Below are 27,366 nucleotides of genomic sequence, written 5' to 3' on the forward strand. Positions count from 1 at the left end.
GTTTGAAGTCACCAGAAGGAGCTCCAGGAAGCCCCTCCAGCTTTCCCTGCCGCCGGCTGCTTCCCGCATCCCATCGGGAATGGGAACAGAGGGGTGCCCCGGTTGTGGGGTGCCCCGGTTGTGGGGTGCTCCGGTTGTGGGGTGCCCCCCACGCCCGGGCGGAGTGGGGTGGGGATTGATCCGAGGCTGGATCCCCCACAGCCCTGACTGTCCCTGGCCCATCCCGGAGTGTCCCTGGCCCAGCCCCGGACACATTAACGCCCCCGGAGCACCCCCAAATCCCACGGCTGCCCCGGGATGTGCCCTCAGGAAGGTGAGTTGGCCCACCCCGGCATTCCCGGTGCTCCCTCCCTGGAGAAGAGACTCCGGGGCTGCTCGGGGCTCTGCCGGCTCATTCTGGGGGTGCTGAAGTAGTTTTGGGCAGCAGAACCCGCTGTGGATCCCCCTCCCCAACACGCTGGAGCTGCCTGACCCCAGCAGCGCGCTCCCGAAGTGCCTCGGGCCGGAACGCGCCGGGAAAAAAAAAAAAAAAAAAAAAAAAAAAAAAAAAAAAAAAAAAAAAATCAAAAACCTCGCGACAATCGCTGAGAAGCGAAATATTCCCCGATTTTTTTTCCATTTTTTGTTGTTTTTTTTTTTTTTCCTCCCAGTGAGAGACGTTTCTGCTGACAGCCTCCCTGACCTCGGCCACAAGTGCCACCTCCGCGGTGCCCACCCTGCTCCCAACTCCGGGATGGGCTCCGGGATGCCCAAACCACCCCCAGCTCCTGTCCCCATCCCCGCGGGACCCCGCAGTGTCGCCCCACGGCCCCCGGGGAAGGCGAGGATGCCCCTGAGGCAGCCCGGAGGCTGCGGGATGCTGCAGAGCGCCTTACCTGGAGCGGGGAAGCTGCGTGGGCATCAGCCCGGGGCCCGCGGGGCCTGGCGGCTGCCGGGGGCTGGGCTGCGAGGCAGCGCTGGGCTGGTGGCTCGGCCGAGTGGTGGATGTGTGTGCCCAGAGCCACTGCAGCATCTCTGCATTAGGATGTGCTCCTCCCTCTCCTCCCTCCTTTGCGTGCGCGCTCCCTCGCTCAGCCCGCTCGCTGCCAAAACCACCGCGCGCCGCTCCCTGGAGACGCGGAATTATTATTGTATTCATTTAATTTTTTTTTTTCTTGCTTGCTTTCTTCTTCTCTCACCCCCCTCCCTGACCCCCCCTTCCTCCCCTCCTCCTCCTCCTCCTCTTTCCCTGCTTTTACCTCGCTTGCCACGGCGCGAGGAGAGGGAGGGGAGGCTCGGGCATCATCACCATCATCATCATCATCATCCATAATTCATCCCGCGGCCTCTCCCGCCTGCTGCGCCCACCGGCAGAGCCCCCGAGGCTGCTGCTGTCGCTGGGGCCGGAGCAGGTGTGGGGCTGCTGGAGGGGTCTGAGCCCCCTCGCCGTGGGGTGGGAGCAGCCCCGGGGCCCCCCCAGTGCCTAAATATACCCGCGGATTACACAATCGATCCGTAATTGCCCGCTCTAGCCGCGGAAATCCCTGGATTTCTGTGCCCGTGGGCACCCGAGGGTGGGATCCGCGCCCAGGAAATCGCCGCGCGGCCGAATTTTGGGGATGTTCCGGCTGGAGTTGGGTGGTCCCCGACCCTCGGCGAGGCGAGGAAGGGGATTCCTCACAGTGACGGACCGAGGGGTGACAGCGTGGTCACCTTTGGGTCATTTTTGGGGGTTTTTTGGGTGTGCCCAGAGCCGCTTTTGGCCGCGGCTGTGCCCCGAGGGGCTCAGGGTTTGCCCCCGGCTGTCCCCCGGCTCCGTGCCGGTGGAGGGACACCGGGGGATGTGACAGGGACACTCCAGGACCCCCGAGGTGCGCTGCCCAGGTGTGGAGGGTGCCCGTGGTGCCGCCAGGTTGTGGGAACAGAGAATTTGGGATGTTCCGGGGACGCCCCGTCCCTTCCCGACTCCAGCCCGGACCTGTTGGTGCTGTCGGGAGCTCGAGCGGGCGCCGGGGCTGGCCGCAGGTTAATGGGCTGCAATTACACAGGAGTAATTAAGGCATTAGTGTCTCTATTGATTGGCAAAGCTCTCGGCTGTGCCCGGCAGGAGGGGGACTGAGGGACTCGTGTCGCTTGCTCTCGCCCAGTTTGTCCCAGTTTGGGCTCCGCGGTGCCGGTTTTGGGGTGAGGGAGGAAGAACAAAACCGGGCCCCCAGGGACGGGATGGATGGAGGGAAATCCAGGGGAGGAGATCTTATCCTCTGTCCCCGAGGAGGGAACGGGACCTGCCCTTTGTCCCTCCGCTCTGTGTCCCCGCCAGCAGCCAGGGTCACTCTGCAGGTGACAAGGACACCGGGACAGCAGCGGCAGCCCCGGGGGGAGGCGGCTCTGTGAGAAATCCCTTGGACATTCCCAGCTCCAGCAGGGAAAACTCAGCCCTGGGAATGGGCAACAGGCTGGAGCTGCCTCCCGGAGGAGGAAGAGGAGGAGGAGGGAGCCCGGCGTGGATCCGGTCCTGTCTCCTCGGAGGTCGGGGACGATGCGGGTGTCACTGCCGGGCCATCAAAAAGAACACCGGGAGGGATCAAATCCCGGCGGGAATGCTGGAAGAACCCGTGGAGAGGCTCAGACCTTGGCCTTGGCGCTTCCAGCGGCTGCGGGCAGCGGGAATGGGAGACTGGAGGATTGGAAGAGTCCCCAGGTGGGATTTCTGCGCCAGGAGCCAATTCCACAATTCCATTTTTTCCTTGGGGCACGGATGGTGCCTCCATCGCTCCGGGAATGTCTCCACTGGGCCAGAAGTGCTTTTCCCCCTCTCCGCTGTTCCTGGAAAAGCTGGAAAGGGGCGGGAGAAGCCCCCGCTCGCGGAGCAGAGAGCACTCAACCCTTCATCCTCTTAGCCGGGCCCGCCGCAATTACATCTCAATTAACCAAATTACTCCCCCTCCTTTCAGCCCCTTCTCCGCCCCGGGGAGCCGCTGTCGGGAGCGCTCCGGAGCCTCGGGGCAGGAAGGGCGAGGAGAGAGGGATGGATCCCGGCGGGAGCCGCGCTCGGCTGCCAGGAATGGGGGGCTGGGGCCAATCCCTCGTTTTCTGAGCCTTGGGAGTTTCTCCCGCTGCGATTCCCGAGGGTTTGGGGGCTGAAAATGGGGCTGGAGAGGATCAAGAGCTGGGCCTGAGCATCCTCCTTTCCTGGGCAGGGAGGGAATTTGGGGAATGCTGAGGACAGGGACAAGCCAGACTCTGGTTCTGAATAGGACCTAGAGCTGATCCAACATCCTCCTTTCCTGGGCAGGGACGGAATTTTGGGAATTCTGAGGACCAGCACAGTCCAGGCTCTGGTTCTGGAGACCATCCAGAACTGATCCAGGACCCCTCCCTAAGTATCCACCTTTCCTGTCCAGGTAGGAAATTTTGGGAATGCTGAGGACCAGCACAATCCAGGATCTGATGCTGAATAACACCCAGAGCTGATCCAGTATCCCAGTATCCTCCTTTGCTGCTCAGGTCGGGAATTTTGGGAATGACAAGGACCAGGCTCTGCTGCTTTTCCCTCTTGGAATTTTGGGAATGACTCTCGGGCTCAGCATGAGTTTTGAACCTTGTTTTATTATATGTTTAGTGTTTTCTCTATACAAAAAAATCCAGTATTTTCTTTTTTTTTTTTTTTTTAACAGTGATTCCAAAAAAAAAAAAAAAAAAAAAAAAAGATATCTGAGTCGTTTGGCCTTCTCTCATCTCTTATGCAGTCGGTTTAGAAGTCCTTAAATTAAACCCTTTTTTTATTTTTCCCTTCTAGTCCATAAATCTCGCTGGAAACTGAATTTTGACAGCCTCAGCTTTACATTTCTCACTGGAACAGGTGGGGTTAACGCAAAGGTGGCGGGTTTTTCTTCTTTCTTTTTATTTTTTAATTTTTTTTTCTTTAAAAAAAAGGCAAATAAATACACAGGATACTTGAGACCAGCCGGGAGGTGGGACAGAGAGGACGGACAGATCATGAGATATTTACAAATTAAATTAAAAACAAAACAGTCCCGGTACTTCTTGTCGGATGTGAAAGGGAGGAACGGACATTGAAAATGAGATTTGGGATGGAGGACTCTGGTCTGGCGGGGTCTGGATTGGGATTTTGGGGAACTGACATGGGATTTTGGGATGCTGACAGAATTTAGGGGAGTTGACATGGGATTTTGGGGGTCTACCACGGAATTTTGAGGGCTGACATGGGATTTGGAGATGTTGACAGAATTTTGGGGAGTTGACATGGGGTTTTGAGGGTTGACAATGGGTTTTGGGGATCTGACATGGGATTTTTTGCAGTTGATACGAAATTTTGAGGGATTGACACAGAAGTTTCAGAGTCTGAAAGGATTTTGGGGGGTTAACACAGAAATTTTGGGAGTTTGACATGGAATCTGATGGTTTGACATGGAATTTTGTGGGGTCTGACACAGAATTTGAGGGTTTGACATGAATTTTGGGGGTTCTGACATAGAATTCTGGGGTTTTACATGAATATTGGGTGTTCGACGTAGAATTCGAGTGTTTGACATGAATTCTGGGGTTTTGACATGGAATTTTTGTGGGTCTGACACAGAATTCTGGGATTTGACATGAATTTACGGTGCTTTGACTTGGAATTTCAGGGCTGACATGGAATTTCGGGCACCGGACACGAGGCTCTGAAGACCCAAACCCCGACGCCCGACACGAGCACACGGAGACACAGCCGAGGGATGCTACTGATGCCGTGGTGAGGACCAGAGAAACATCGTTATTCTCGTTAATAAAACAGCTTTTAGTGCAAGAAATAGGAGGTGTCTCTTTTTTTTTGTCTTTTTTTTTTTTCCCTTAATAAGGTTTTTTTTTTTTAATATTTTTTATTGCTTAACTGAAATCTTGGTTGCTGCAGGTACACGGAGAAGCCAGGACCAAGGAGGTGACATCACAGGTGGCACTCGCTGGGACTTGGGCTACGAGGAGAAATTTGGGATGTGCCAGGATGGATGGGATGTGCTGGGATAAAGTTGGTGGTGTGGCCAAAGTGAGCGCTGTGGTGGCCCTTGGTGACACTGCCCTTGTCCCTCCTGCTCTCCCCCAGCTCCTGCTGGATCTCCCGGTGGATTTGGGATCTGTCACCTCCGGGAAGGCAATGCTGGCGGCAGGGACAGCACGTCCTGGTGCGCAGTTGGGTTTCTCCCAGCAGGATTTTGAGGTTTGGACTGAAATTCCAGCTCTTCCCGCTGGGTTTTGTGTCTCCGGCTGTGGTGTCACCTCGGGGAGAACGAGAGCAGCCTCTGGATCAGGGAAGCAGAGCGATGTCCTCGTATCCCAAATTCCTGGTGTTCCTGTCAGCTGGGTGCCAGGGAGGTCCCTGGAATTGGGATGGAGCTTGGATTGGTCTCCAGGACATGGATGTGGAGTTGGCTTGGAATGTTGTAGGAACAGGATAAATCCACACATTTGGGGTTGAACTCGGCTCCTGAGAGTGCTGGAATTTGGGGTCTGGTGCTGGAATTTAGGGTTTCATACTGGAATTTGGGGTCTGGTGCTGGAATTTGGGGATCTGGCTCTGCAGTTTGAGGTCTGGCTCTGGAATTTGGAGTCTGGTGTCAGAGTTTTGGGTCTGGCTCTTCCCTTTTCATTTATGGATGAGAAGTTGGCTCTTAATTTTAACCCTTGCTGAAGAAAGGACTCTTTTTTCTGGAGAACTGGAAGTGTTCCCTGCCCCAGAGAGGTTGTGCAGATCCCGGGGAGGGATCGTTGTCCCTGTGATTGGAATGGGAGCATCCCTGCTCACCCTGGGGGCCACCACAGGAATCAGGACAGGAGGGGACAGGGATGTCCCCTCGGGAGAGGGGATGGAGCAGCAGAGCAGCTCCCAGGGAATGGGATCAGGATCAGGGTGGGGAAGATCCCTCAGCACCACAAATCCCTGTGTGGATTCTCCATCCCTCCATCCCTCCATCCATCTCCTGCTCCAAGGATGCTCCCAGGACATGGTGTGGGTTCATCCCCGCCCTGTCTGGTTTTTTGGGATCTGTGGGGTCACCCTGTGAGTGCCGTGGAAGCTTTGGGGTCAGGGCGTTTACTCAAAGGAGTAAAAGACGAGAAGCTCGGGATGAGTTTTTAACCTGAATTTTCTTTGGGCTCCAAAACTCCAGGGGGGAAATTTTGAAGACATGTCAGAATTTTTGATAAACCTTAAAAATGCTGAGTAATTTTTACACCAAGTGGAGAGAGGGCTGTGAGTGACTTACACCGAGCTGTTTGTCCGCCTCTGCATCTCCTCCCCCTTCTCATTACTCAAAGCAGCCTGGGGGTAGGACTGGGAATTTGATGAAGAAATTTGGGACAATTTTGGGCAGAGTCCAGCTCTTCCCCATTCCTCCTTTTCCAAAGGGATGCTGAGGTGAGCTCAGGGATGAAGCGCCTCAGGAATCTGGGTTTTAATGGAAATGGCACATCATGGACACCCAACATGGGTAATCCTGCAGTTCCAGCAATCCTGGCCTAATTCCCAGAGGTTTGGAGGTGCTCTGTGGTCCCTGCCAGCAGCCAGCGCTGGGAGTGCTGGGAACATCCCAGATCCAGGGGCTGGGTTTGTTTCTCATTCTCAACGGTGCCTGGGCAGGGAGTTGCCCAAACTCAACTGGGAGTCGGGAATGGGTTGGGAATGGGGTTGTCCCCATCCCAGGGATGGTGTCACCTTTGGAAATGGGATGTCCCCATGGCAGGGGCGGTGTCACCTTTGGCCTGGGGGATGTTTGCCTAAAAGCTAGATGGAATTCCGGGAGCTGCTGTCCCAAATGGGATGGGCAGCAGGAGTGGGATCAGGGCGTGGCTGTGCCCACACTGAGGGTCGCAACGGAGCTGTCCCTGCCAGGGGACATGGCTGGAGGGGTGACAGACAAGGAGCATCCCTGGGACAGCTCTCCCGGCTTTAGGAGGGGGCTCTGCCTCTTGACCCCGACCTAAACCCTGGAATTCCTTTGCCATTGGTTTCATGGAACAATTTGGATGGGAAGGGACCTTTAAAGGTCACCAAATCCAACCCCACGAGCTCCATCTTCACCCCACGTTTGACCTATCAGAGAAGACGACCAAGATAAATGATAATTATTATTTTAAGGAAGGCATTTGCATCGGATTAATTTGCATCCATCTCTCCTGTCGGCCCAGTCTGGGCTCTTCCTGGGATCCATCGGGATGTGGCAAAAGTCCCTCTCCACGTTCCAGAGCAGTGGGAATATCCCTGTCACCGACGTGTCTCCAGAGTAGAAAGAACAACTGCACGAATCCCGTTGCATCCCATCAAAAAAAAAAAAAAAAAACAAAAAAACAAAAAAACCAACTCTATCCTCCTCAGGGGAAAAAAAAATGAAAATCCATCTGAAAATCCATCTTTTCCAAAAGAAACCTGATTCCCTCTCTCTCTCTCTCTCTGGGAAGGTACCTTTGGTTTCAAAAGTGCAGGAAGTGGGAGGATTCACGGGACGCAGTCCTTTAGGAATCCCTGCCTTCTACCCTGATCCGTGCTGGGAACGCTCCCGGGTAATCCCATTCCTACTGCTCGGGAGGATCCGAGGCCATCGGGGGCGCGGAAGCGGAGCGGGAAGAGCATCCTCGGAGTGACTCCCCGGGAAGTCCCAAGCTGTGTAAGGCATGTGAGGGAGCGCTCAGGGCAGGGGAGGTCGCTGAAATCCTGGGAGTCTCCAGGCGGGATGTGGGGAGTGTCCCACGGTGGCTTGGCTGAGTGCTGGAGTGGGGAAAGGCCACTGTCAGAGAGGAAGGAGGGGGTTTAGTGGGGAAAAAACAGCGTCCGTCCGGCTCATCCCGGTGCCTGCGGAGGTGTGGATTCCAGTCGGGCGTTCCTTCCTCATGGTGTGGCCCTGAATCCTCCAGGGAATCCTCCACCTGATCCCAGGGTTTGGGTTGGTTTTTTTTTCCATCCTCACCAGCTTGCTCGGATTATTTTTTATGTCAGTCGTTCTGATCTCTTCATCCTCTTCTGATCCTGCTCCTGCTTCCAGGCCCTTTTTTGCTACATAGGATTTATGGAGTTGCCTTGGAAAGAAAGCAGGTGTGGGGTGGGGAAGCAGCTCCCGCCCCTCAAAATCCCTACAAAGCAAATTTAAACCCCCAAAAGGTTTTTCTGCAGTGATGTTACCCCAGGCTGGGCAAGGGAGAGGCTCTTCCCTGTCCTTCCACCAATCCCAAAAGTTCCTCCACACCTTCTTCTCCCGGGATGCTCCGGAGCTCAGTGGGAATGGGGATGAGCTCCCTGTGGGTTTTCCCAGCCTCAGCAAGGACAAATCCCGGTGCTGAGGGGGGTGGTGGGGACCTGCTCTTCCCTGCATAGGTTTTTTTTCAGGAAGGAGGGCTTTTTGGGGGTAGTTATGGGCAAGGTGCTGCCGTGAGGATGGACGGCTCAATAATCCAGCGTTTTCACCCCAAAAATCCACCCCTTTCCTTCTTCCATGCCTTTGCTCTGCCCAGGCCCCTCTCGCCCCTCTTCCCTCCCCAAAATCCTTTGATTTCTTTCCCCCTTCCCCTCTGATCCAGAACCTTCCTGGAAAAATTAAATCCAAAATGTTGGAGCTCCCTCCTAAAAGAACAAAAAAAAGCCTGGGGGAGCCGAGCCCAACACGGGGCCCCTCCGGACTGGCCCTGAGGCAGCCCCAAAATGAGGAGCAACCCCAAAACTGGGGAGCAATCCCAAAACAGGGCAGCAGCCCTAAAATGAGGAACAGCCCCAAACTGGGGAGGAGCCCTAAAACTGAGGAGCCACCCCAAAACTGGGGAGCAGCCTCAAAATGAGAAGCAACCCCAAAACGGAGGAGCAACCTCAAAACTGAGGAGCAACCCCTAAACAGGGGAGCAATCTCAAATTGGGGAGCAGCCCCAAAATGAGGAGCAACCCCAAAGCTGAGGAGCAACCCCAAAACTGGGGAGCAGCTCCAAAACTGGGGAGCAGCTCGAGCATCTCCTCCCCTCCAGCCCAGCCCCGATTCCCCCTCCGGCTCCCGCCCCGCGTGTCCTTTGCCGTTGGCTCGTTTGCTAAGGATAAATGGCATCGGCGGCCGCCTGGGCTGCCTGGAATATTTTTTTTTCCCTTTCTTTTTTTTTTTTTTTTTTTGTTTGTTTTTCTATTTTTAATTTTTCTCTCTCTCTCTCTCTTTTTTTTTTTTTTTTTTTTTTTTTTTTTTTTTTTTTTTTTCATTTTGTTTTGTTTGGTTTTTTTAGTCCTGGCTTGATTCCCGTTCCTGTCGGAGGCAGCGGCGGCGGCTGCCGGCGGAACCCCCCGGCCGCTCCGAACCCCTCGGCCTTGTGGGCTGTTTCTTTTTTTCCCCGGCGTTTCTTTTTTTCTTTTTTTTCTTTTTTTTTTTTTTTTTTTGCTATGCCAAGGAATAAATGGCGTTGACGGGGGACGTGGCCTCGGAGCTCTCGTTGCCCTCGGTCTCCTCTTTGTCCTTCTTGACCGTGTACTGGCCGATGAAGGAGCCGTCCTCATTGAACTGGCCCTCGCCCCCTTCTCCGTAGTCCACCAAGCTGTCGTCGCTCTCCTGCTGCTTTATCGTCCCGTCCAGCGAGGTCTGGCTGTTGGGAAGAGGTTTGTTGTCTTCATCGCTGGCAGCAGAAGACAGACAGACACGGCAAGGGTTGAGAAACGGGGCTCGAAACCTTCCCCCGAGGGATGGGGATCCTAAAGCAATCCGCAGCGGGAATGCGGCTGGGCAGAGCCCTGAATATTGGGGGTTAGTCCGGGTTTGGGCGCAGGGTTAGGGGGCGTGGGAGGTGAAGGTGGTTGGGATCTTTGAACACTCAAATTTTTTTTTGTGATTTTTCAGCTGGGAAATCGAATTTCTTAACCTCGGTTTCCTCATCTCAAATTTTCTTAAGCCTCAATTTCCTCGTCTCAATTCCTTTGCCTCAATTCCTTTGCCTCAATTCCTTCATCAAAATTTCTGAATCTCAATTTATTAACCTCCATTCCTCACTCTCAGTTTCTTGCTCTCAGTTTTTCACTCTCAGTTTCTTTTTCTCAATTCCTTAACTTCAGTTTCTTTCTCTCAATTCCTAAATCTCAGTTTTTTAACACCAATTCATTAATCTCAGTTTCTTAGTTTCTAAACCTCAGTTTCTAGACCTCAGTTTTATTAACCCAAATTCACCAATTTCAGTTTTTTACTCCCAGTTTCTAAACCTCAATTTCTAAATCTCTGTTCCTAAATCTCAAGGTTTTTGACCTCAATTTCTTGCTCTCGATTTCTTGACCTCAATACTCCACCCAAAACTTGGATCAATGAGGCTGGATGACAATCAGGAATGTTCTTCCCTGGGCATCACTCGGATTCTTTCTCTCTCAGTGTTTTAGCCCCCCTTGGTAACCTGGTTCAGTGGTTTGTTCCCAGATTTCCATGAGAAAAAACAGCTTTTCCTTGAAAAAACCACATTTTTCTTGGAAAACATGGTTTTTCCTTGGAAAAAAACGTGATTTTTCTTTGAAAAAACCCCATAGTTCTCCTTGAAAAACTACATTTTTTTCTTGGAAAACATGCTTTTTCTTTGAAAAAACATAGTTCTCTTGAAAAAAGACATTTTTTTCTTGGAAGACAGCTTTTCCTTGAAAAAAATGCAGTTTTTCCTTGGAATAAAATGCAGTTTTTTTCTCGGAAACCAGTTATTCCTTGAAAAGACCACATGCAATGGGGAGTATTGTGAGGGGACACTTTTAGGATGCCAAGTTTTGTGCAGCTTCCGAAACTCCTGGGAATTTACCTTTCCCAGTTTATTTCTGGGCGTCTTTCCTTGCTAAATTCAGAGGTTTCTCCTTTTCACCAAAAGCCAGGTCACAAAAAAATAGAGAGTTCAACCCAAAAGGGAAAAAAATAATTAAAAAAAAATCCTTTTAACCAAAATCCAACCAGGGAAAAGCTGTTTTTCCTTGGAGGGCAGGGATTGGTATCCCGTAAACTGAGATATTTTGGGAAGGATGAGAGTGGATTGCCTTAAATTGATATAAAATTTGATTTTTATATCAATTATCCCTTAGTTCATGCACATTCTGTCATATTCCTGAAGGTATCCCTGAAATATTTGTCCTGCTTTCCTGTCTTTTTCTGGTTGTTTTTTTCTTTAGCGTGGGATTTACCAGGCTCACCTCACTCCATTCCTGTATTTTCCTTAAAATTAGTGGAAATTTTTGGATTTTTTTTTTTTTTTTTTTCACTTTGCTTGGGCTCTCGAGCAGGGCGAGGCATTAATTCTCCCTTTTTCCCTGGGATTAATTCTCCCTCATTCCGTGGGATTAATTCTCCCTCATTCCATGGGATTCATCAGCGCCCTGAAATGCGAGAGGAATTTGGGATCCCACCGTGGCTTTCCGAGGGATTTCCTCAGATCAGAGCTTCAGGAATTCTGTGATGACAACACAACCCCAAATAGCTGAGACTTTCTGTTAACTTGGCATCACAACAAGAACAAAAATTTAATTTGTTAGCTCCGGAAGCAGCTTCTTTTCCGGGGGGAAGGAAAAAGGAGGAATAATTCAGTGTGGAAGCAGGAGTGGTTAGAAAGCCCCAAAAACGCCGAGCGGAGAGCAGCAAAACGCAGATCCTCAATTCCCAACGCCCCTTCCCAGACTTTGGCGCGCAGCTCAAGCCAGATCTGGAGCTGGATCATCCCTAACGGGGCGTTTGAGGCACCAAATTCCCACTGGGAATTCATTCCCAGAGAATTCCCACTGGTTTTACCTCTCTCCAGGGCTGTTTATGCTGTTAGTGCGTTAGGAGGGAGCAGCGGTTTTCCATCAGCTCCTGATGGGATCTAACCCCGGTAAAATGGATTTCTGGGAGCACGGCTGAGCCAGGCATTAGGGAACTGGAGTGGCCAGATGGGAAATGCTCTCCTGAATCCCATAAATCATTGGGAAGAGGGGGAGGCTGGAGCCAGAGGGAGGATTTTCAGGACTAAGAGTGGCAGACTGGTCAGCATCCAGCAGTTTTGGCTCAGGTCCCTCATCCCCATCCCCTGGGATGCCCTTTTTCTTGGAAAACAACAGTTTTTCCTTGAAAAACAGTTTTATCTTGAAAAACCAGAGTTTCCCCTTGAAAATCCGGATTTTTTTTCTTGGAAAAAACCCCACACGCATTCCCAAGTTCAATCCTGCTCCACCAGGAGGGATCAGCAGCTGGAGCTGGGGTGGGCCTGGCTGGATTTTTGGGGTCCACCCAGCCCGTGGAGCAATTCCAAGCAGGATCTGACTTTCCAGAAGCCTCGACGGCAGCGGGAATTAGAGGGATCTTGTTTAATGTGTTAGGCAGGGACGTGGGGACGGGAAAGTTTTGACCGTGAAGAAATCAACAGGAGGAAGGAAGCAAGGAAGGAAAATAAAATTCCCAAAAAAAACAGTGGAATGTGCCGGACTTTTGGCAGCACGAGGTCCTACCTTTCAAGAGACCTTCACGGTCCATGTGGATAGACCAGGTGAAAAGGAGGAGAAGGAATGGGAATAAAACAGAGAGAAGCAGAAAGAGCCTGATCAGAGAGAGAAATGAGGAGCTTCTGCATTCACAGGGGCAGTGCTACGAGCCAAAAAAAATTTTAAAAATGGGAATAATCGCCTCGTTATACCAAACGGAGCCGGGAGAACTGTTCCAGGCGGGATCAGCCTCCTTGGGATATCCCAGGAAGCCATCCCAGCATGGAAAGGGCCATCCAAGAGGGGCTGGGGGTGATGTCCAGGGGACAGAGGTGGCTCTGGGGACCTGAGTGCAGCAGGACGAGGGTGGCTGGGTTCACCTCGTTGTTCCTCTGGGATTCCTTGGGACAGCCCTATGGATAAACCTACACCTTTCCCAGAGCTTTTCCAGAGCTTTCCTCCCTCATGAGGCTCCTGGGGCTGTTCTGTGCCTGAGATGTCCCCTCCTGGCCAGCGGCGCTGCCTGTACTGTGTCACCTGTGAGCTTATCCTGGAGATCCTGATCGGGAATCCCGACCCTAAATCCACTTGGCTTCCCCTTCCCGGCATCCGGAGTTCCCAGCCGCCTCCCCAGGGCCAGCAGGGAACATTTTGGTATAATGAGGCACCGGCACGGAACGTTGTCCATGGATAATGATCCCACCTCAGGAAGGAGATTCCCCACCTAGGAACATCATTATCCCGGGATGGGAGCGGAGAGGCGTGGCGGGATTTTGGGATGAGGAGCTCGGAGAGTGGCATGCACGGGGTGCTGGGGGACGTGAGGGTGACGAGGGCACAGCAGCCATGCCTTGGGGAGGAGGGGACGGGAGCCGGGATGGGCTCGATTCGTGCCCTTCCCTGAAATCCTAAATGCTGCCCCTCCCGGAGCCCGGCCCCGCAATCAGCCCCGAGCTCCATCAGCCAACAGCTCCAGCCTCCGGCTCCACCTTCCCCTCTGCCTCCCGGAGGGAAAAAAAACCCTTCTGGAATTCTCCCAGGAATCCTGGTGTTCCTCAGGCCCTGGAAACCTTTCTGGGTTTATGGGTTGTTGGTTTTTTTGGGGGGTTGTTTTTTTTAGTTTGGGGGTTTTTTCCCCTCCCTCTTTTTATTCCATAAAACCCCATGGAATCCATCCCAGAGTTTTATTGCCCTTCCACCAACTCCTGCCTTTCCCCCGGGAATTTTGGGGCTGCCCACAAAACCCAGAGCTCCAGCTGAGCAGGAGGATGAAGGATTCACCTCAATCCTTCCCTTTGCCTGGAAGGAAACACTCCTTGGATGGTGCCAGGGGAATTTCTGCCATTCCATGAGCTCAGATTCCCTTTGGAGTGAGGCAGGGCAGTGCCTGGCCATGGATTCGCTTTGGGAATTGTGGATGGGGCCAGGAGGGGGTTGGCTGGACCTCCCTCTGGAAAAGCAGAGCCGAGAAATCTGTGAGTGCTGCCAGAAGCTCGGCCTGGGGGAATCTCCATGGGAATCCCTGTGGGAATCCCAGTGGGAATGGGGGCAGGTTCAGGCTTCCCACAAACCACCCCATAAATTTGGGAAGCAGGAGGCTCCCCTGTCCTGACTGGAATCATCATTTAGGGCCAGACTGTATCCTGGTTCTGGCTCATTCCCGTGCCTGGAGCATCCCATAAAATCCCGCCTTGGCGAGGGATGGGGCTGACCCCAAAACCCGCAGCAGAGCCGGGCTGGGCTCACTCCTCCTCTGCCGTTTTCCCTGTCCCAGCCTGAAATCCCAAGGGAGCATCCCAAAAATCCACAGGTGGGATTTTTGGCCGCCCCTGGGAGCGCTGAGCAGCAAGGAGGGGAGGAGGATGATGTTGGCCCTGGGTGTTGTTTAGGACATTAAGGAATTTTCTTGATGTTTTATTTCGGGTTTTTTTGAGGTTTTTAATGATTTTTTGAGGGGTTTTGGTGGGGTTTTTTACAGCATTTTGGTTGGTTTTGGTGTTTTATTGGTGATTTATTGATGGGGTTTTTTAATGGGATTTTCTGTCTTTTCTTGATGCTTCATTGGGGTTTTTATTTTTGGAGTTTTTTAAATGGCTTTTTTGAGGGGTTTTTTAGCAGTAGTTTGGTTGATTTTGATGTTTTATTGATGTTTTACTGGTGTTTTATTGGTGTTTTTTAGTGTTTTTAGTGGGCTTTTTTCTGCTCCCGCTCCCGGGAAATCAAGGAGAGCTGGGAATGCTTGGGAAGCTCCTGTCCCTTCCTGACACATCCCGGGAATCTTCCTGGAGGGAAAAAAGGCTCTGCTGCTCTTTAAGGGTGACATTTGCGTGCAAAGAGCGGGATGCAGCCGGGGAAATTGGAGAAATTCCAGCTGAATCCCTGCTGGAGCCCTCACGGGGGTTTTGGTGGGGTTTTATGGGGCTGGAGCAGAGGCAGACCCCAAATCATTCCCCTTTCCTGCTTCCAGAGCTGATCCCAACAGAACTTTGGGCATTTCTCCCATGGATTTTCTTCTATGGGAAGGAGAGGGGCTGAGCTGTGGGGTGAGACTCTGGAAATCCCCTCAGGGCGTTACAAATTTCGGGGTTTTGGGGTAATTTTGGGGAGTTTTGTGTGTTTGGAGTTCCATTAAGGTTGCTCTGTTGGTGGGAGCTCTCCCAGGGAGCTGATCCCAGAATTCCATCTCTGCCTGGAGTGATCCCAACAGGATTTTTTTAGCATTTCTCATTTAGAATACTCAAAAAATACCCTCAGGCTGCTACAGAGTTTGGGGTTTTGAGACGATTTTGGGGATTTTTTGTTCCATTAGGGTCACTCTGCTCCTGGTGGGAGTTCTCCCAAGAAACTGATCCCAGAATTCCGTCTCTGCCTGGACTGATCCCAACAGAATTTTGACCATTTCTCCTTTAGGATACTCCAGAAACACCCTCAGGCTGCTACAAGGTTGGGATATTTTTGGGATTTTCTGTGTCAGAAGTTCCATTAAGGTTGCTTTACTCCCACCGGGAGCTGTCCAAGGTCTTGGATCGCAGGATCCCAGGAAAAGGAGGAGGAACCCCGCAGGCTCCGGCAGCGTTTTGGGAACCGTTTCCTTCGGGAATCACAGCGGGAAGGCGGCAGGAGGAGGAGGAGGGACAGGGATCGTTCCGGGGGGGTTGTGACACCACGGGGTGGGGGAGGGGTGGGGCTGTGATGGTGGGGGAGGGGCTGATGGGGGTGGGGGAGGGTCGGACATTCCATAGGGTCCTACCTGTAGTCAAAGGATCCGTCCTCCACGTTCTTGTCCTCGGGGTTGAGGTGCTCATCCTTGTTGTCCCGAACTGTGAAGGAGCAGAGGATCCACTCCCAGTTAAACCAGTAAGAGCAGAGCCCTCACCCCAGTTAAACCAGTAAGAACAGAGCCCTCACCCCAGTTAAACCAGTAAGAGCAGAGCCCACCACCACCAGTTAAACCAGTAAAAGTAGAGCCACTCATCTCCAGTTAAACCAGTAAGAGTAGAGCCCACCACCACCAGTTAAACCAGTAAAAGTAGAGCCACTCATCTCCAGTTAAACCAGTAAGAGCAGAGGCCTCCCACCAGTTAAACCAGTAAGAGCAGAAACCCTCATCTCCAGTTAATGGCCCTTCCAACCTCTCACCTGGATGCTCTCCACCACTAGGTGATCCCCAAGGATCCCAGACCCATTTAAATTCCGGGAATGCCCATTCCCACCCTCACCTCGATATTCCCCACCACTCGACAATCCTAAAAAATCCCAGATCCATTTAAGTGTTGGGAATGCCCGTTCCCACCCTCACCTGGATACTTCCCGCCGCGGCTCCTCTTGATGAAGCAGACGATGAGGAGGATGAGCACGAGGAGGGCGATGGCGCACATCAGGCCGATGAACCAGCCCTGCGTGGCGATGTCCACCTGGTTCTTGGTGTAGGCTGTGGGGAAAAAGGGGGAAAATATTCCTCAGGAATGGAGCAAACCGTGGAGGGGATGGAGGAAGAGGAATTCAGGGAATTTCCTTTTGTTTCGCTGTGTCCAGGTGTGTGGTCGAGGTTGTAGCTCAGAGATTTGCGGTGGTTTTTTTGGTGGTTTTTTGTGTTTTTTGGTGATTTTGGGGTGGGGTTTTGTGGTGTTTTGTTGGTGATCTTTGATGTGTTTTTTTGGGTTTTTTTGGTGTTTTCCCGATGGTTCATTGGAGGTTTGTGTGCAGTTTTTTGGTGTTTTTTACAGTGTCTTGGTTGTTTTCAGTGTTTTACCGGTGTCCTTAGTGTTTTGGTGTCTTTTTTCCTGTGCGTTTTTTTGTTTGGTTGATTTTTTTTTTCTTTTTTTGTATTTTGGGGCACTTTTGGGGTGTTTTTTGGTGGCATTTTGGGGTTTTTTTTTCTGGTTTTAATGGGGCTTCAGTGGTTTTCTCATGGTTTTCTTTTCCTTTTATAATGAAAAATAAAATCAGTTTTATCAGGAGCTACAAGCAGCAAAGGGGCCCGACGGAAATGAAAACCTGGGAAAAGGAATTACAAATCAAGGTGGAGGAAGCTGGGGAAGGAATTTTCTGGAATTTTCTGCCTCTGGGTGTGGGAAGATCCAGGAGAAACATTCCCGAGTCCTGCTGTCCTGGGATTTGAGGCAGCACTGCTGGATCAGGGAATTGCTGAGTTCTGAGGGTTCATTGGAAGCCTTGAGCTGGATGAACTGGGATGAACTGGGACAAACTGGTGTCCCTGCAGAGGTGACAGAGGTGGCTTTTCTGCCACCACCACCAGCCTGCTCCTGCTGCCTTTGGTGGGTCTCAGGGCTGGGAGGGGTTTGGTGGAAGCCCCCCAAGACTTGGGAACAAGTGGGAACATCTTGGAATGACACCGGGAATGGCAACAGGAATGACACGGACCCAGCCATGGAGTCCAGGGGTTTTGGTGGATCAGGGAATCTCCAAGCCCGGAGGGTTCATTGGAACTGGGATGAACTGGGATGAACTGGAGCATCTGACAGCTCCAAGTGTTTTCTCCTGGAGCAAATTCCCGCTTCCAGCTCCTTCCCAAGGCTCCTGCCTGTTCGTAGGATGGATCCCGAGGCTGCTCCCATCCTCCAGCCCCCGTGTCCTCCCTGCCATTCCCTGACTCTCCCACACGCTCAGACAGACAAACCCACGGCCTAAAAATAGCTCCCGGGCTGCCTTTTCCAGCTTCTCCTCGGAATTCAGCCAGGCAGAGGAGAAAACAACCTTCAGCACAGCCAAAGGGATGGGATTATCCAGGCTGAGGGAAAACTGAGGTGTTCCCAGCAGGAATGTGGGAGGTCTGGGGTGACTGGGATGGGATTGGGAATGGAGACGGGCAGGCGAGAGCCGGGAGCATCCTGAAAATGTGTTGAGAAAAAAGATGGATAAGGAAAACCAGGAACAGCCCTGCCTTAATGTGTTGGGAGAGAAAGGATCCTGGAAGAGAGGCAGCAAAGGGAAAAATGGGGTTGGATTGGCAAAAAGTTCCTAAGCCACAGAAATTCAGGGATCAAACTGTGCTTATTCCAATCGGAATTGTAAAAGAGAAGAAGTGCTTTCCTGGGGGTGAAATCCAGGGAATTGCAGGCGAACCATGGCAAGGAAATCTGAATTAAAGAGGAGAATGACACAGAGGAGAATCTTTGGTCGCGAAGTGATGCTGAGCCCGGGATATTTTGGGGATTTTGGGCAGCACCGAGAGGGGAAGGAGATTCCTAATCCTTCTTTTGGCTCCAACATTTCCTTGATCCCAGCCTGAGCTCTGGAATCCTCCTGATTTTTTTTTTTTTTTTAGATGGAGAGAACAAGATGATGACAAAGATGTGGATTCAATAATCTGAGTGCTGGGGAAAGGGAAGCTTGGCTGGAAAGCTCAGAGATGGAAACTTCCCATCAACAGCAATGGGATGGGATTTTCCCAGGGAAAAACAAGAGAGGGTCTTCAAAATACGAAATTCCAGAGAAGCCTGAGAGGTGGGATGGGGTTCGGAGCTGGGTTTTGGAAAGAGGGAGGATTTTAAACCCTGAGTCCCCAGGAGATCTCACAGGAGGATTGGGGGTAAGAGGGAAAATTCCCATCCTTCCCCAAAAAAGGGGGGAGGATAAATCCATCCTTGCCAAAAAAAAAAAAAAAAAAAAAAAAAAAAAAAAAAAAGGATAAATCTATCCTTCCAAAAAAAGCAACACTTGAGGGCCAAATCAAAGTCTCTGCAAAGGTGGATTTGGAGTAAACAAGTGTCAGTCAGTCAGGAAGGTTTGAAGCCCGTGGCTGTCGCTGGGGATTTTGTGATTTGCTTTAAGGTGAGGCCTACCTCAAGGGAAAAGGGGAAAGCAGCTGCAGCATCCGACAGGTCCTGATTGGAATTGCAGCTGCAGAGCCTTTTTTAAAAAATAATTAATGGTAATTTCGTGGCAGAAAGTTCGTGAGCTGAGAGGTGTCACTGAGGTGCCAGGAGCAGAGCTCAGCTCCGCCGAGGTTTTGTCTCGGATTGCAGAAGAGATCTTTGGGTGTGAAAAGTCCCCTCTGGCTCCAGCCTGGTGTGATCCCTTTCCCAGAATCCCAGGATCGCTCAGGCTGGAAAATCCCTCTGGGATCATCGAATCCGAGCAGTGCCTGATGCCCACCCTGAGCACTCAGTGCCACCCCCAGGTGACATCTCCAGGTGACACCTCCAAACCTCCCTGGGCACTTCCAAGGCCTGAGCGCCCTTTCCATGAGGAAATTCCTGCTGGAATTCCACCCTGAGCCTCCCCTGGCCCAGCCTGAGGCCGTTCCCTCTCCTCCTGTCCCTGTTCCCTGGGATGAGATCCCAAATCCCCCCGGCTGTCCCCTCCTGGCAGGGAGCTGTGCAGAGCCACAAATTCCCCCTGAGCTCCTTTTCTCCAGGCTGAGCTCCTCCCCAGCTCCCTCAGGACTCTCCAGACCCTCCCCAGCTCCCTCAGGACTCTCCAGACCCTTCCCAGCTCCCTCAGCACTCTCCAGACCCTTCCCAGCTCCCTCAGGACTCTCCAGACCCTTCTCCATCTCCGTTCCCTTCCCTGGACACTATTCCCAGCATTTGGACAAGCTGAGAAACCCATTTATTTATTTAAAATTTAGCGGCCCTCCTTCCACTCCGCTATTTTTGTCCTTTGCAAGCGCCCTTTGCTCCTGGGAGGAATTCTGGCGGCTTAATGAGCTGCCAGTTAATCAGGAGCAAAATCAAAACTCGGCCTCCTGCAGGGGAATATTTCTTATTTATCTGCCCTGAGCCTGAAGAAACCTTTAGAACAACGATTTACAAGATATAAAAATTAAAAAAAAAAACCACCACCAACAACAACAACAAAACCTAAAACTGCTCAATTCCTTTTTATCCAAAGCATTCCCGATGCCACGGGATTGTCAGCGGGGGCCTGGCACTTGTGTCAGCAGCATCCAGCCAGGAGAGAAATGGATGTGGAGCATTTATTCCTGCAGGGAAGGCGACGGCTCCGTGCATCCCACTGGGCTCGGGTCAGCACCAGCCTCAATCCCGGGGATAAAGGTGGCTCCGTGCCTTATTCTCCACGAAAATATCAGTAGGAACCTCTCAATTATGGAAAATATATGCAGAGTCTTCCCAGCAGGAATCAGCCAAGGATATTGTGCATTTTTTTTTCCCTAGTTTTTTTTTTTTTTTTAATGATTCCCAGCCCTTTGCTGTCCCCTCCATCACCCCACGGGTCCCAGAGTGGGGGCAAAACAGGAAAAGAGGCGGGTCCAGGCTGGAAATGGTTTTCCAGAGGGATAAAATGATTATTCAGAGGGAGAGAATTGTTTTCCAGAGGGATAAAATGAGTATTCAGGGGGAGAGAATTGTTATCCATAGGGATAACTCCCATGGTAGGGCAGGAGCTGATGGATGTTTCGGATTGAGGGAAAAATCCAGGAACACGAAAAGCCCTGGGGATTTAACACAACACTGGGGCTGTGCTGGCTCCAAAATCAGCTCTGATTGGATCAGAATATTCCAGGGGCTGCTGGATGGATTCCCTCAATCCTGGAGCAGTTCAGAGACAGAGCCGAGGGCAGCCCTGGCTGAGGGTTTATCAGGGTTGGACACTCCAGAACCACCTGGAGGTGGCACTTAGGGACACAGTGGCCTTGGCAGTGCCAGGGAAGGGTGGGACTCGGTGGTGGCAGAGGTTTTTCCAACGTTAATTCACCAGCAGCCACCATCTGTTCCCTGCCAGGGAATCACGCGGTGACATTCCAGATTTTCTGACAATTTTGGATGCACACGGGGGGTGTGGGGAGCTCTGCTCCCCAATTCCCGCAGCTCTCTCTCACTGGGATTCCCATTTCCCTTTTGCCATTCCCTCCAGAGCCCGGATTTTGCCAGAGCTTCCCTTCCCATGGCTGGAGCCGAGCAAAACCATTTTAACTCCTTGGGAATCCCCAGCTCTGCTCGGTCAGGGATTCTGCTCCAGCATTTCCTGCTCCGTGGAATCCCAGTGGAGTAGAACTGACAGGAGCTGTGCACAGATCCCTGTGGAAAAGCCCCGGGTGGACGCAAAGGGTGTTTGGATTTACTGGGAATCGTCGGGAGGGAACGGCGAGAGGTTTACAAATGTATAAATCTCCTGTGGGACAAAGGAGGGAGCACCTGGAGCTGGGTGGGAAACGGGGGAATCCGCAACCAGGAAAATGTGGAAACCAAATGGATACAAAGCCTGGAAAATTCCACACAAAGTGCCAGAGGAAACGTGCCAGGAGTACGGAATTCCCTGGGGATCCTCCTGTGCCAACACCACATTCCCACTGCCAATCCCGTCAGTGACATCCCGGAGTCCCAACGCGCACCAAGGGGCCACAAGCGGAGCTGTGACAGCACCAACGGCCTCTCCTCCCTTTCCACATCCAAAGGGGTCCCCATCCAAAGGAATCGCCATCCCAAGGGATCCCTATCTCAAGGAATCCCAGTCCAAAGAGATCCCCATCCCAAGGGATCCCCATTCCAAGGAATCCCCATTCCAAGGGATCCCCATCCAAAGGGGTCCCCATCCAAAGGGATCCCCATCCAAAGGGGTCCCCATCCAAAGGGGTCCCCATCCAAAGGGGTCCCCATCCAAAGGGATCTCCATCCCAAGGAATTCCCATCCCATGGGATCCCCATCCCTTCCTGGGATTCTCCTCCTCCGTGCAATGCCGAGCAATGCCTGGGTTGAGAAATGCCGGGAGCTGAGGGCAGTGGGATGAGGGATTTCCATGCAGCCATGGCCAAAGCACCATGGGATGGCTGGGCCATGCTGGGGCCATGCTGGGGACACGCCGGGGACACTCTGGGGACACGCGGCCGACGCCTGTCTCACCTGAGCTGGTGGTAAAGGTAATGTACGAGTGCTCGCTGGGGTGGGACCATATGGGGAACACCCACAGCTTGTACATCATCCCCGGCGTCAGATCCGCCAGCTGCACCGAGGACGGGCCCTGAGCCTTAACGGGGATTGATTTCTCTGTCTTGTTACCTGGGGAACAGAAACCGCACATCAAACCCCGCCCGGGGACACCGCGGGGACACCGGGGACACCGCGGCCCGGGCACGGGGCTGGCCGGGAATGACACGGCTCCGGGGCAGGGAACGGCTGGTTTGGGGTCGGGACTGAGACAAGGAGCTGCTGGTTTGGGGTCAAAACTCTGGGGACCAGGAGCTGCTGGTTTGGGTTGGGACTGTGCCAAGGAGCTGCTGGTTTGAGGTCACTGTCCTGGGGACAAGGAGCCACTGGTTTGGGGCCAGTACCCAAACCAAGGAGCTGCTGGTTTAGGATCATTACTCTGGAGACAAGGACGTGCAGTTTTGGGATCTTTTCCTGAGCCAGGGAGCTGCTGGGTTGGAATCTGTACTCAAACCAAGGAGCTGCTCATTTGGGGTCATTACTCTGGGAACATGGAGCTGCTGGTTTGGGATCTTTTCCTGAGCCAAGGAACTGACAGTCCGGGATCAGTACCAGCCCAAGGAGCCGCTGGTTTGGGGTCACTGTCCTGGGGACAAGGAGGTGTTGGGGTTGTTACCCACTGAGAATTGTGACTTTGAGGTTTTGTTCCTTCGAATGCCACCCAAAAGAACAACCACGGCTGTCCAGGGAGGGCTGAAATCTCCAGGATTTCCTCCCTCAGCCAGATCCTGGAGAGGGAATCCCAAGGGATTGATGGATTCAGCACCTGGGCTTGCTCCTTGTGCTTCCCAGTGACTGGGAAAAACCAGGGGCGGGCTGGGAGCTGGGATATTTGGGATTTAGGGTCTGGCAAGCTCATGCATATCCTGAAATATGGGAATTCCAGAGACCAGGCACTGGATTTGCACAGGGAATCATTTCAAGGACAATTCAAGCTCATCTCCTAAGGGAAGCTGGAATGGCCAGGAGGGGTTCCTGCTGGGAATTACGATTTCAGGGATTCCAGACCAGCACAGCAGCGGATGCGAGGGCTGGGAAATAAACTCCGGGATGAGCAGCGGCCGGCACGGCCTCTCCAGAAACCCCAAACCAACCAACAACACACAAAAACCTCTCCCTAAAACCAGCACCGAGCCCAGAGACCCCGGCTCTGCTTCTAGCCCAGGACGGAGCCGCACAACGCTCAGAAACACCGAGGAGGAGGAGGTTTGGGATCTTAGAGGATTCTGCCAACTCCAAGATCGGGAATCCCGTCTTCCAATCCCCACCAATTTCATTTCCAGACCTCTTTTTTCCCATCGACATTCCCAAAAAAATTCACCAAACCCCACGGCCATCGGCGCACGGAGAGGGAATCCCCCCAACCTCCACAACCACCATGGTGGGTTTGTTTTTTTTTTCTCCCCCCTTCTCATATTTTTTTTTTTTTTTCCAGCATGGAATCACGGAATTAAATCCAAGAAGAACAAAATAATAATAAAACAGAAAGGTGTGGGAGCTGGCAGGATCTCTAAGGGCAGAGCCACCCCGTAGAGTCCCCACGCGATCTGATGCTTACTGGTGATATACTTAACCACAAAGTCAGTTCCTGCCGAGAAATTGTGGCTCCAGGTGATGTTTGCCCAGTTACTGTTTGCCATGGCTCTGATGTCCCATATGGACGATCCATTGGCGGCTGGGGGACAGGTTAGAACACGAGTTAGTGGGTTTAGTGGCGGTTAGGCCCGGCTCAGAGCTCAAAGCTGGCGAAAAATCTCAGGGAAAAAAAAACCAAACCTGGCAAAAAGGTTATGAAAGGTGATAAAAATCTTACAGCCTGACAAAAACATTACAAAACCTGAAAAAAAAAAACATCGAAAAGGTACAAAAACTTCATAAAACCTAAAAATATACCCTATTAAAAATACCATTGAAAAAGGTACAAAACCCTCAAAAGAACCTTACTAAAAACATACAAAAACCTTATAAAAATACCATTTAAAAAGGTACAAAAACCTCACAAAACCTAAAAAATAACCCATTAAAGAATGTACAAAAACCTCAAAAAAACCCACTAAAAACCTTATAAAAATACTGTTAAAAAAGGTACAAAAACCTCATTAAACCTCAAAAAAACCCCATTAAAAAGCATACCAAATCCCTATAAAACCTAAAAAAAAAAGTATTTATAAAGGTAAAATCCCCTTTATAACCCCATTAAAGAACCTACAAAACCCTTATTAAACATAAAAATACCATTTAAAAAGGTACAAAAACCATATTAAAAAAACCCCCAACATTTAAAAACGTACAAAAATCTTATAAAACCTAAAAAAAAATCAAACTTGCAAAAACCTTATAAAGCCTCATAAAAACATATAAGGATCATTAAACCTTAAAAACACCTTACAAAAATGTCACAAAATCCTTGCAAAAACCTCACAAATCCTTAAAAAATCCTTAAGAAGATCCTACAAAAACATTATAAGACCTCATAAAAACCTCATAAAAACCTCATAAAAACACCTTACAGAAACCTCACAAAATCCTGAAAAAATCCTGATAAAAACGTTACAGGCACCTTACGGAAACCTTAAAAAATTTTAAAAACTTTACAACAAAAACCTTACAAAATCCTTACCAATACCTCACAAAACCCTTAAAAATGCCTTACAAAATTCTTAAAAAATTCCCAAAAAACACGAAATCCTTTAAAAATTCTGACAAAATCTTTACAAAACCCTCACAAAATCCTTACAAAATTCTTAAAAAGGTCTCACAAAATCCTTACGAAAACCTCACTAAATCCTCTAAAAAAATCCTCACAAAACCCTGGAGCAAACACTTTGCTCTCAGCTTAACCACGATTTAACCTCAGCCTAAGGCCGGATCGATTCTTCCCGAGATTCCCAACATTTTTTTTAGGGAATTTTGACGCCCTTTAAAACCCAATGGACGCTCGGCTCATGCTGGAATTCTCTCTGGGGAGAACATCCCTGAGGATCTGGGCCGGTGGGGAAACCTCGTCCCCGGAATTCCCGCATGGATGAGCGCGGCTCCAGCGCCGGGAGTGGCGGGGAATTGTCACTTCGCCTGGGACAATCGACTCACTCGAGTGTGAGGTTGAACCTAAAGGATCTCGCTTGGGATGAGCCCCGTTCCTACAGGAGCAGGAGCCAATCCCGCTCAAGTGGGATTTTTTAGGAACAGCAGAGTAGTGACACCTCAGGGGTTCCGTTGTTGTTTTGCCATCGCAAAATCTGGGATCGACTGCCAAAATCCCATGGGAAAAGCTGATTTGGGGGGTGTTTAGGGCACGACAAGGAGCTGGAATCCCTAAAATCCCAGCCTGGTTTGGGTGGGGTCAATGGGGGGTTCCTCGTTTCCTCCTGTCCTCTTTCCCTGCTCTGTGCCTCGTGCCTTGATTCCCTATTTGCAATTAACACCACGGATTAATGACTGGTGTGGGGGGTGATTCCTCTTCATCACCAGCCCTGGGGTGTCAGGTGGGGGCAGATCCCCCGTGCAGAAAGTTTTGGTGGGTTTAAAGCATTTCAAACTGATTTTATGCAAAAAAGAATATAGAAAAACAGCTTTGGACTCAGTCCTGGAATCATCCCAGGCCGGTTTGAGTGGGAAGGGACCCTAAAATTCATCTCATTCCACCCCAAATCCACATTTTCCACTGTCCCAGGCTGCTCCAAACCCCGTCCAAGTTTTTAATCCTGACTTCACTCCTTTTTTGCTCGACTTATTTTCGAACAATCCTAATTACTTATAAACCGTAAATTTCCTTATGCTGGCATTTCCAAACTGGATAAATCCTTCCAGATTTATCCCTCGAACACATCCAGGAGGGAAGATTTCCCTGCCAGAGCCGAGTTTGGATTCTCCTGACGGCACAAGAAGTTTCTCCCGGCCTGGGAAAGGCCTGGCACAGGGATCTAGAGCTCTCACCCTTCCCCTACGTTCCCGGGGGCTCCAGCAGCGCAGGGAGCAGCGGGATGAACCCAAAGACCCCGATAAATCCTGACAGGTCTCCTTGCTAACAGCTGAGGTGCTAAATCCGAGCTGACATCTCCTGCAGGAGACGCACCAGAACCCGTTCCTTTAACAGCTCTAAACACCAGATAACACTTTGCAGGGGGTGGAATTTGTAGGGTTTTTCCACCTCTTCCCAAACCTCATCCAGCATCGCCACACCCCCAGCAGGGCTGGGCTCATTCCCTGCTGCCACAGAACCCCCAAAATTCCCATTTTTACACCCAGATTTCCATCCTGGAGCACGGGATAACTCCGATTTCCCCCCAGTATCCCAAAGAACGGAGGTGGGGAGGGGTGGCAGTGGGGTTAGAGAGGGGTTAGAGGAGAAGGAAAGCTCAGTACCCAACTCGTGCCTGGTGGTGGCTGCCGGAGCCCTCTCGGCAGCGGCGCTGGTGCTGGCGGCGGTGCTGGTGGCCGTGGTGGTGGTGGTTGTGGTGGTTGGGATGGTTGTAGGGCTGACTGTAGGGCTGACTGTAGGGCTGATTGTAGGACTGATTGTAGGACTGATTGTAGGGCTGATTTCAGGGCTGGTTTCAGGGCTGGTTTCCTCCCCTGTGGTTGGAGGCGGCCCAGTTGCCTCTGGGAGAGGGAAACACCGGCTTTGTACCTGGGGTGGTGCCCCCTGGGCACTGCCCTCCCCGGAGCAGCACGGCACGGAGCAAATCCCGCTGGGAACGCACGGCTGGAGCCCTCCTCCTGCCCCTGGCCCCGTGCGGGGATGGACTGGGCTGATCCCAGGGGCTGGGAGAGGTGCACGGAGCAAATCCCACTGGAAACACGCGGCTGAGCCCCTTTTCCTACCCCTGGCCCCAGGCAAGGATTGCCAGAAACTGTCCCAGGAGCTGGAGCACATCCCACTGGGAATACCAGGCTGGATCCCTTTTCCTGCCCCTGGCCCCATGCAGGGAACGTTTGCGCTGATCCCAGAGGCTGGAGCAAATCCCACTGGGAACAAGAGGCTGAATCCTTTTTCCTACCCCCTGTCCCCGTGCAGGGATGGACTGGGCCGATCCCAAGTGCTGGGAGAGATGCCCGGAGCAAATCCCACTGGGAACACACGGCTGACCCCCTTTTCCTGCCCCTGAGCCCACCCCAGGGGCTGGGAGAGGTGCTGGGGCTGCTCCCGTTCCCTTAATTTAACTCCCATTCCAATCCCAATCCAAAACCTGAACGAGCTGCTCGTCCTCTGTCCTTTCCCTGCCCGTCACCCTCCTGGGTCAAACCACCATGGAAAAAACGCAGCCTGGAAAAACCACAGGCTTATTCCTCCTCCCTTTGTCCCGCCGCATCCCGGGAAATGGGATTTATCTCCAAGAAAACGCATTAATCCCATTTGTCGGGCGAGCCACAATTCCATTAATCCAGCTGCCCCTGGACTACACCTCCAGCATTTCTTTTTCTTGTTTTTGGAGCTGCCGGCTCAGCCTTGCTGCTTTTCCCAGCTTTTCCCAGTTTTTTCCAGCTTTTCCCAGTTTTTTCCAGCCTGGAGAAGGAGCAGCTTCCCCCTCGATGGGGGTTTAACTCCC

General features: G+C 51.6%; 1 protein-coding gene across 1 annotated transcript in view; it reads right to left on the minus strand.

Moving 5' to 3' along the window:
* Positions 1-9,339: 9,339 nt before the first annotated feature.
* Positions 9,340-27,366, minus strand: part of NFASC (neurofascin) — a 74,009-nt gene continuing 55,982 nt past the window's right edge. The window contains 7 exon segments of the mRNA XM_066335904.1: positions 9,340-9,612; positions 12,434-12,445; positions 15,657-15,726; positions 16,206-16,337; positions 21,734-21,889; positions 23,376-23,492; positions 26,183-26,419. Coding sequence (XP_066192001.1) covers positions 9,381-9,612; positions 12,434-12,445; positions 15,657-15,726; positions 16,206-16,337; positions 21,734-21,889; positions 23,376-23,492; positions 26,183-26,419 — 956 coding nt within the window. The 3' untranslated portion in view covers positions 9,340-9,380.

This window comes from Sylvia atricapilla, chromosome 25 (assembly GCF_009819655.1).
Source record: "Sylvia atricapilla isolate bSylAtr1 chromosome 25, bSylAtr1.pri, whole genome shotgun sequence".
Taxonomy (NCBI): Eukaryota; Metazoa; Chordata; class Aves; order Passeriformes; family Sylviidae; genus Sylvia; species Sylvia atricapilla.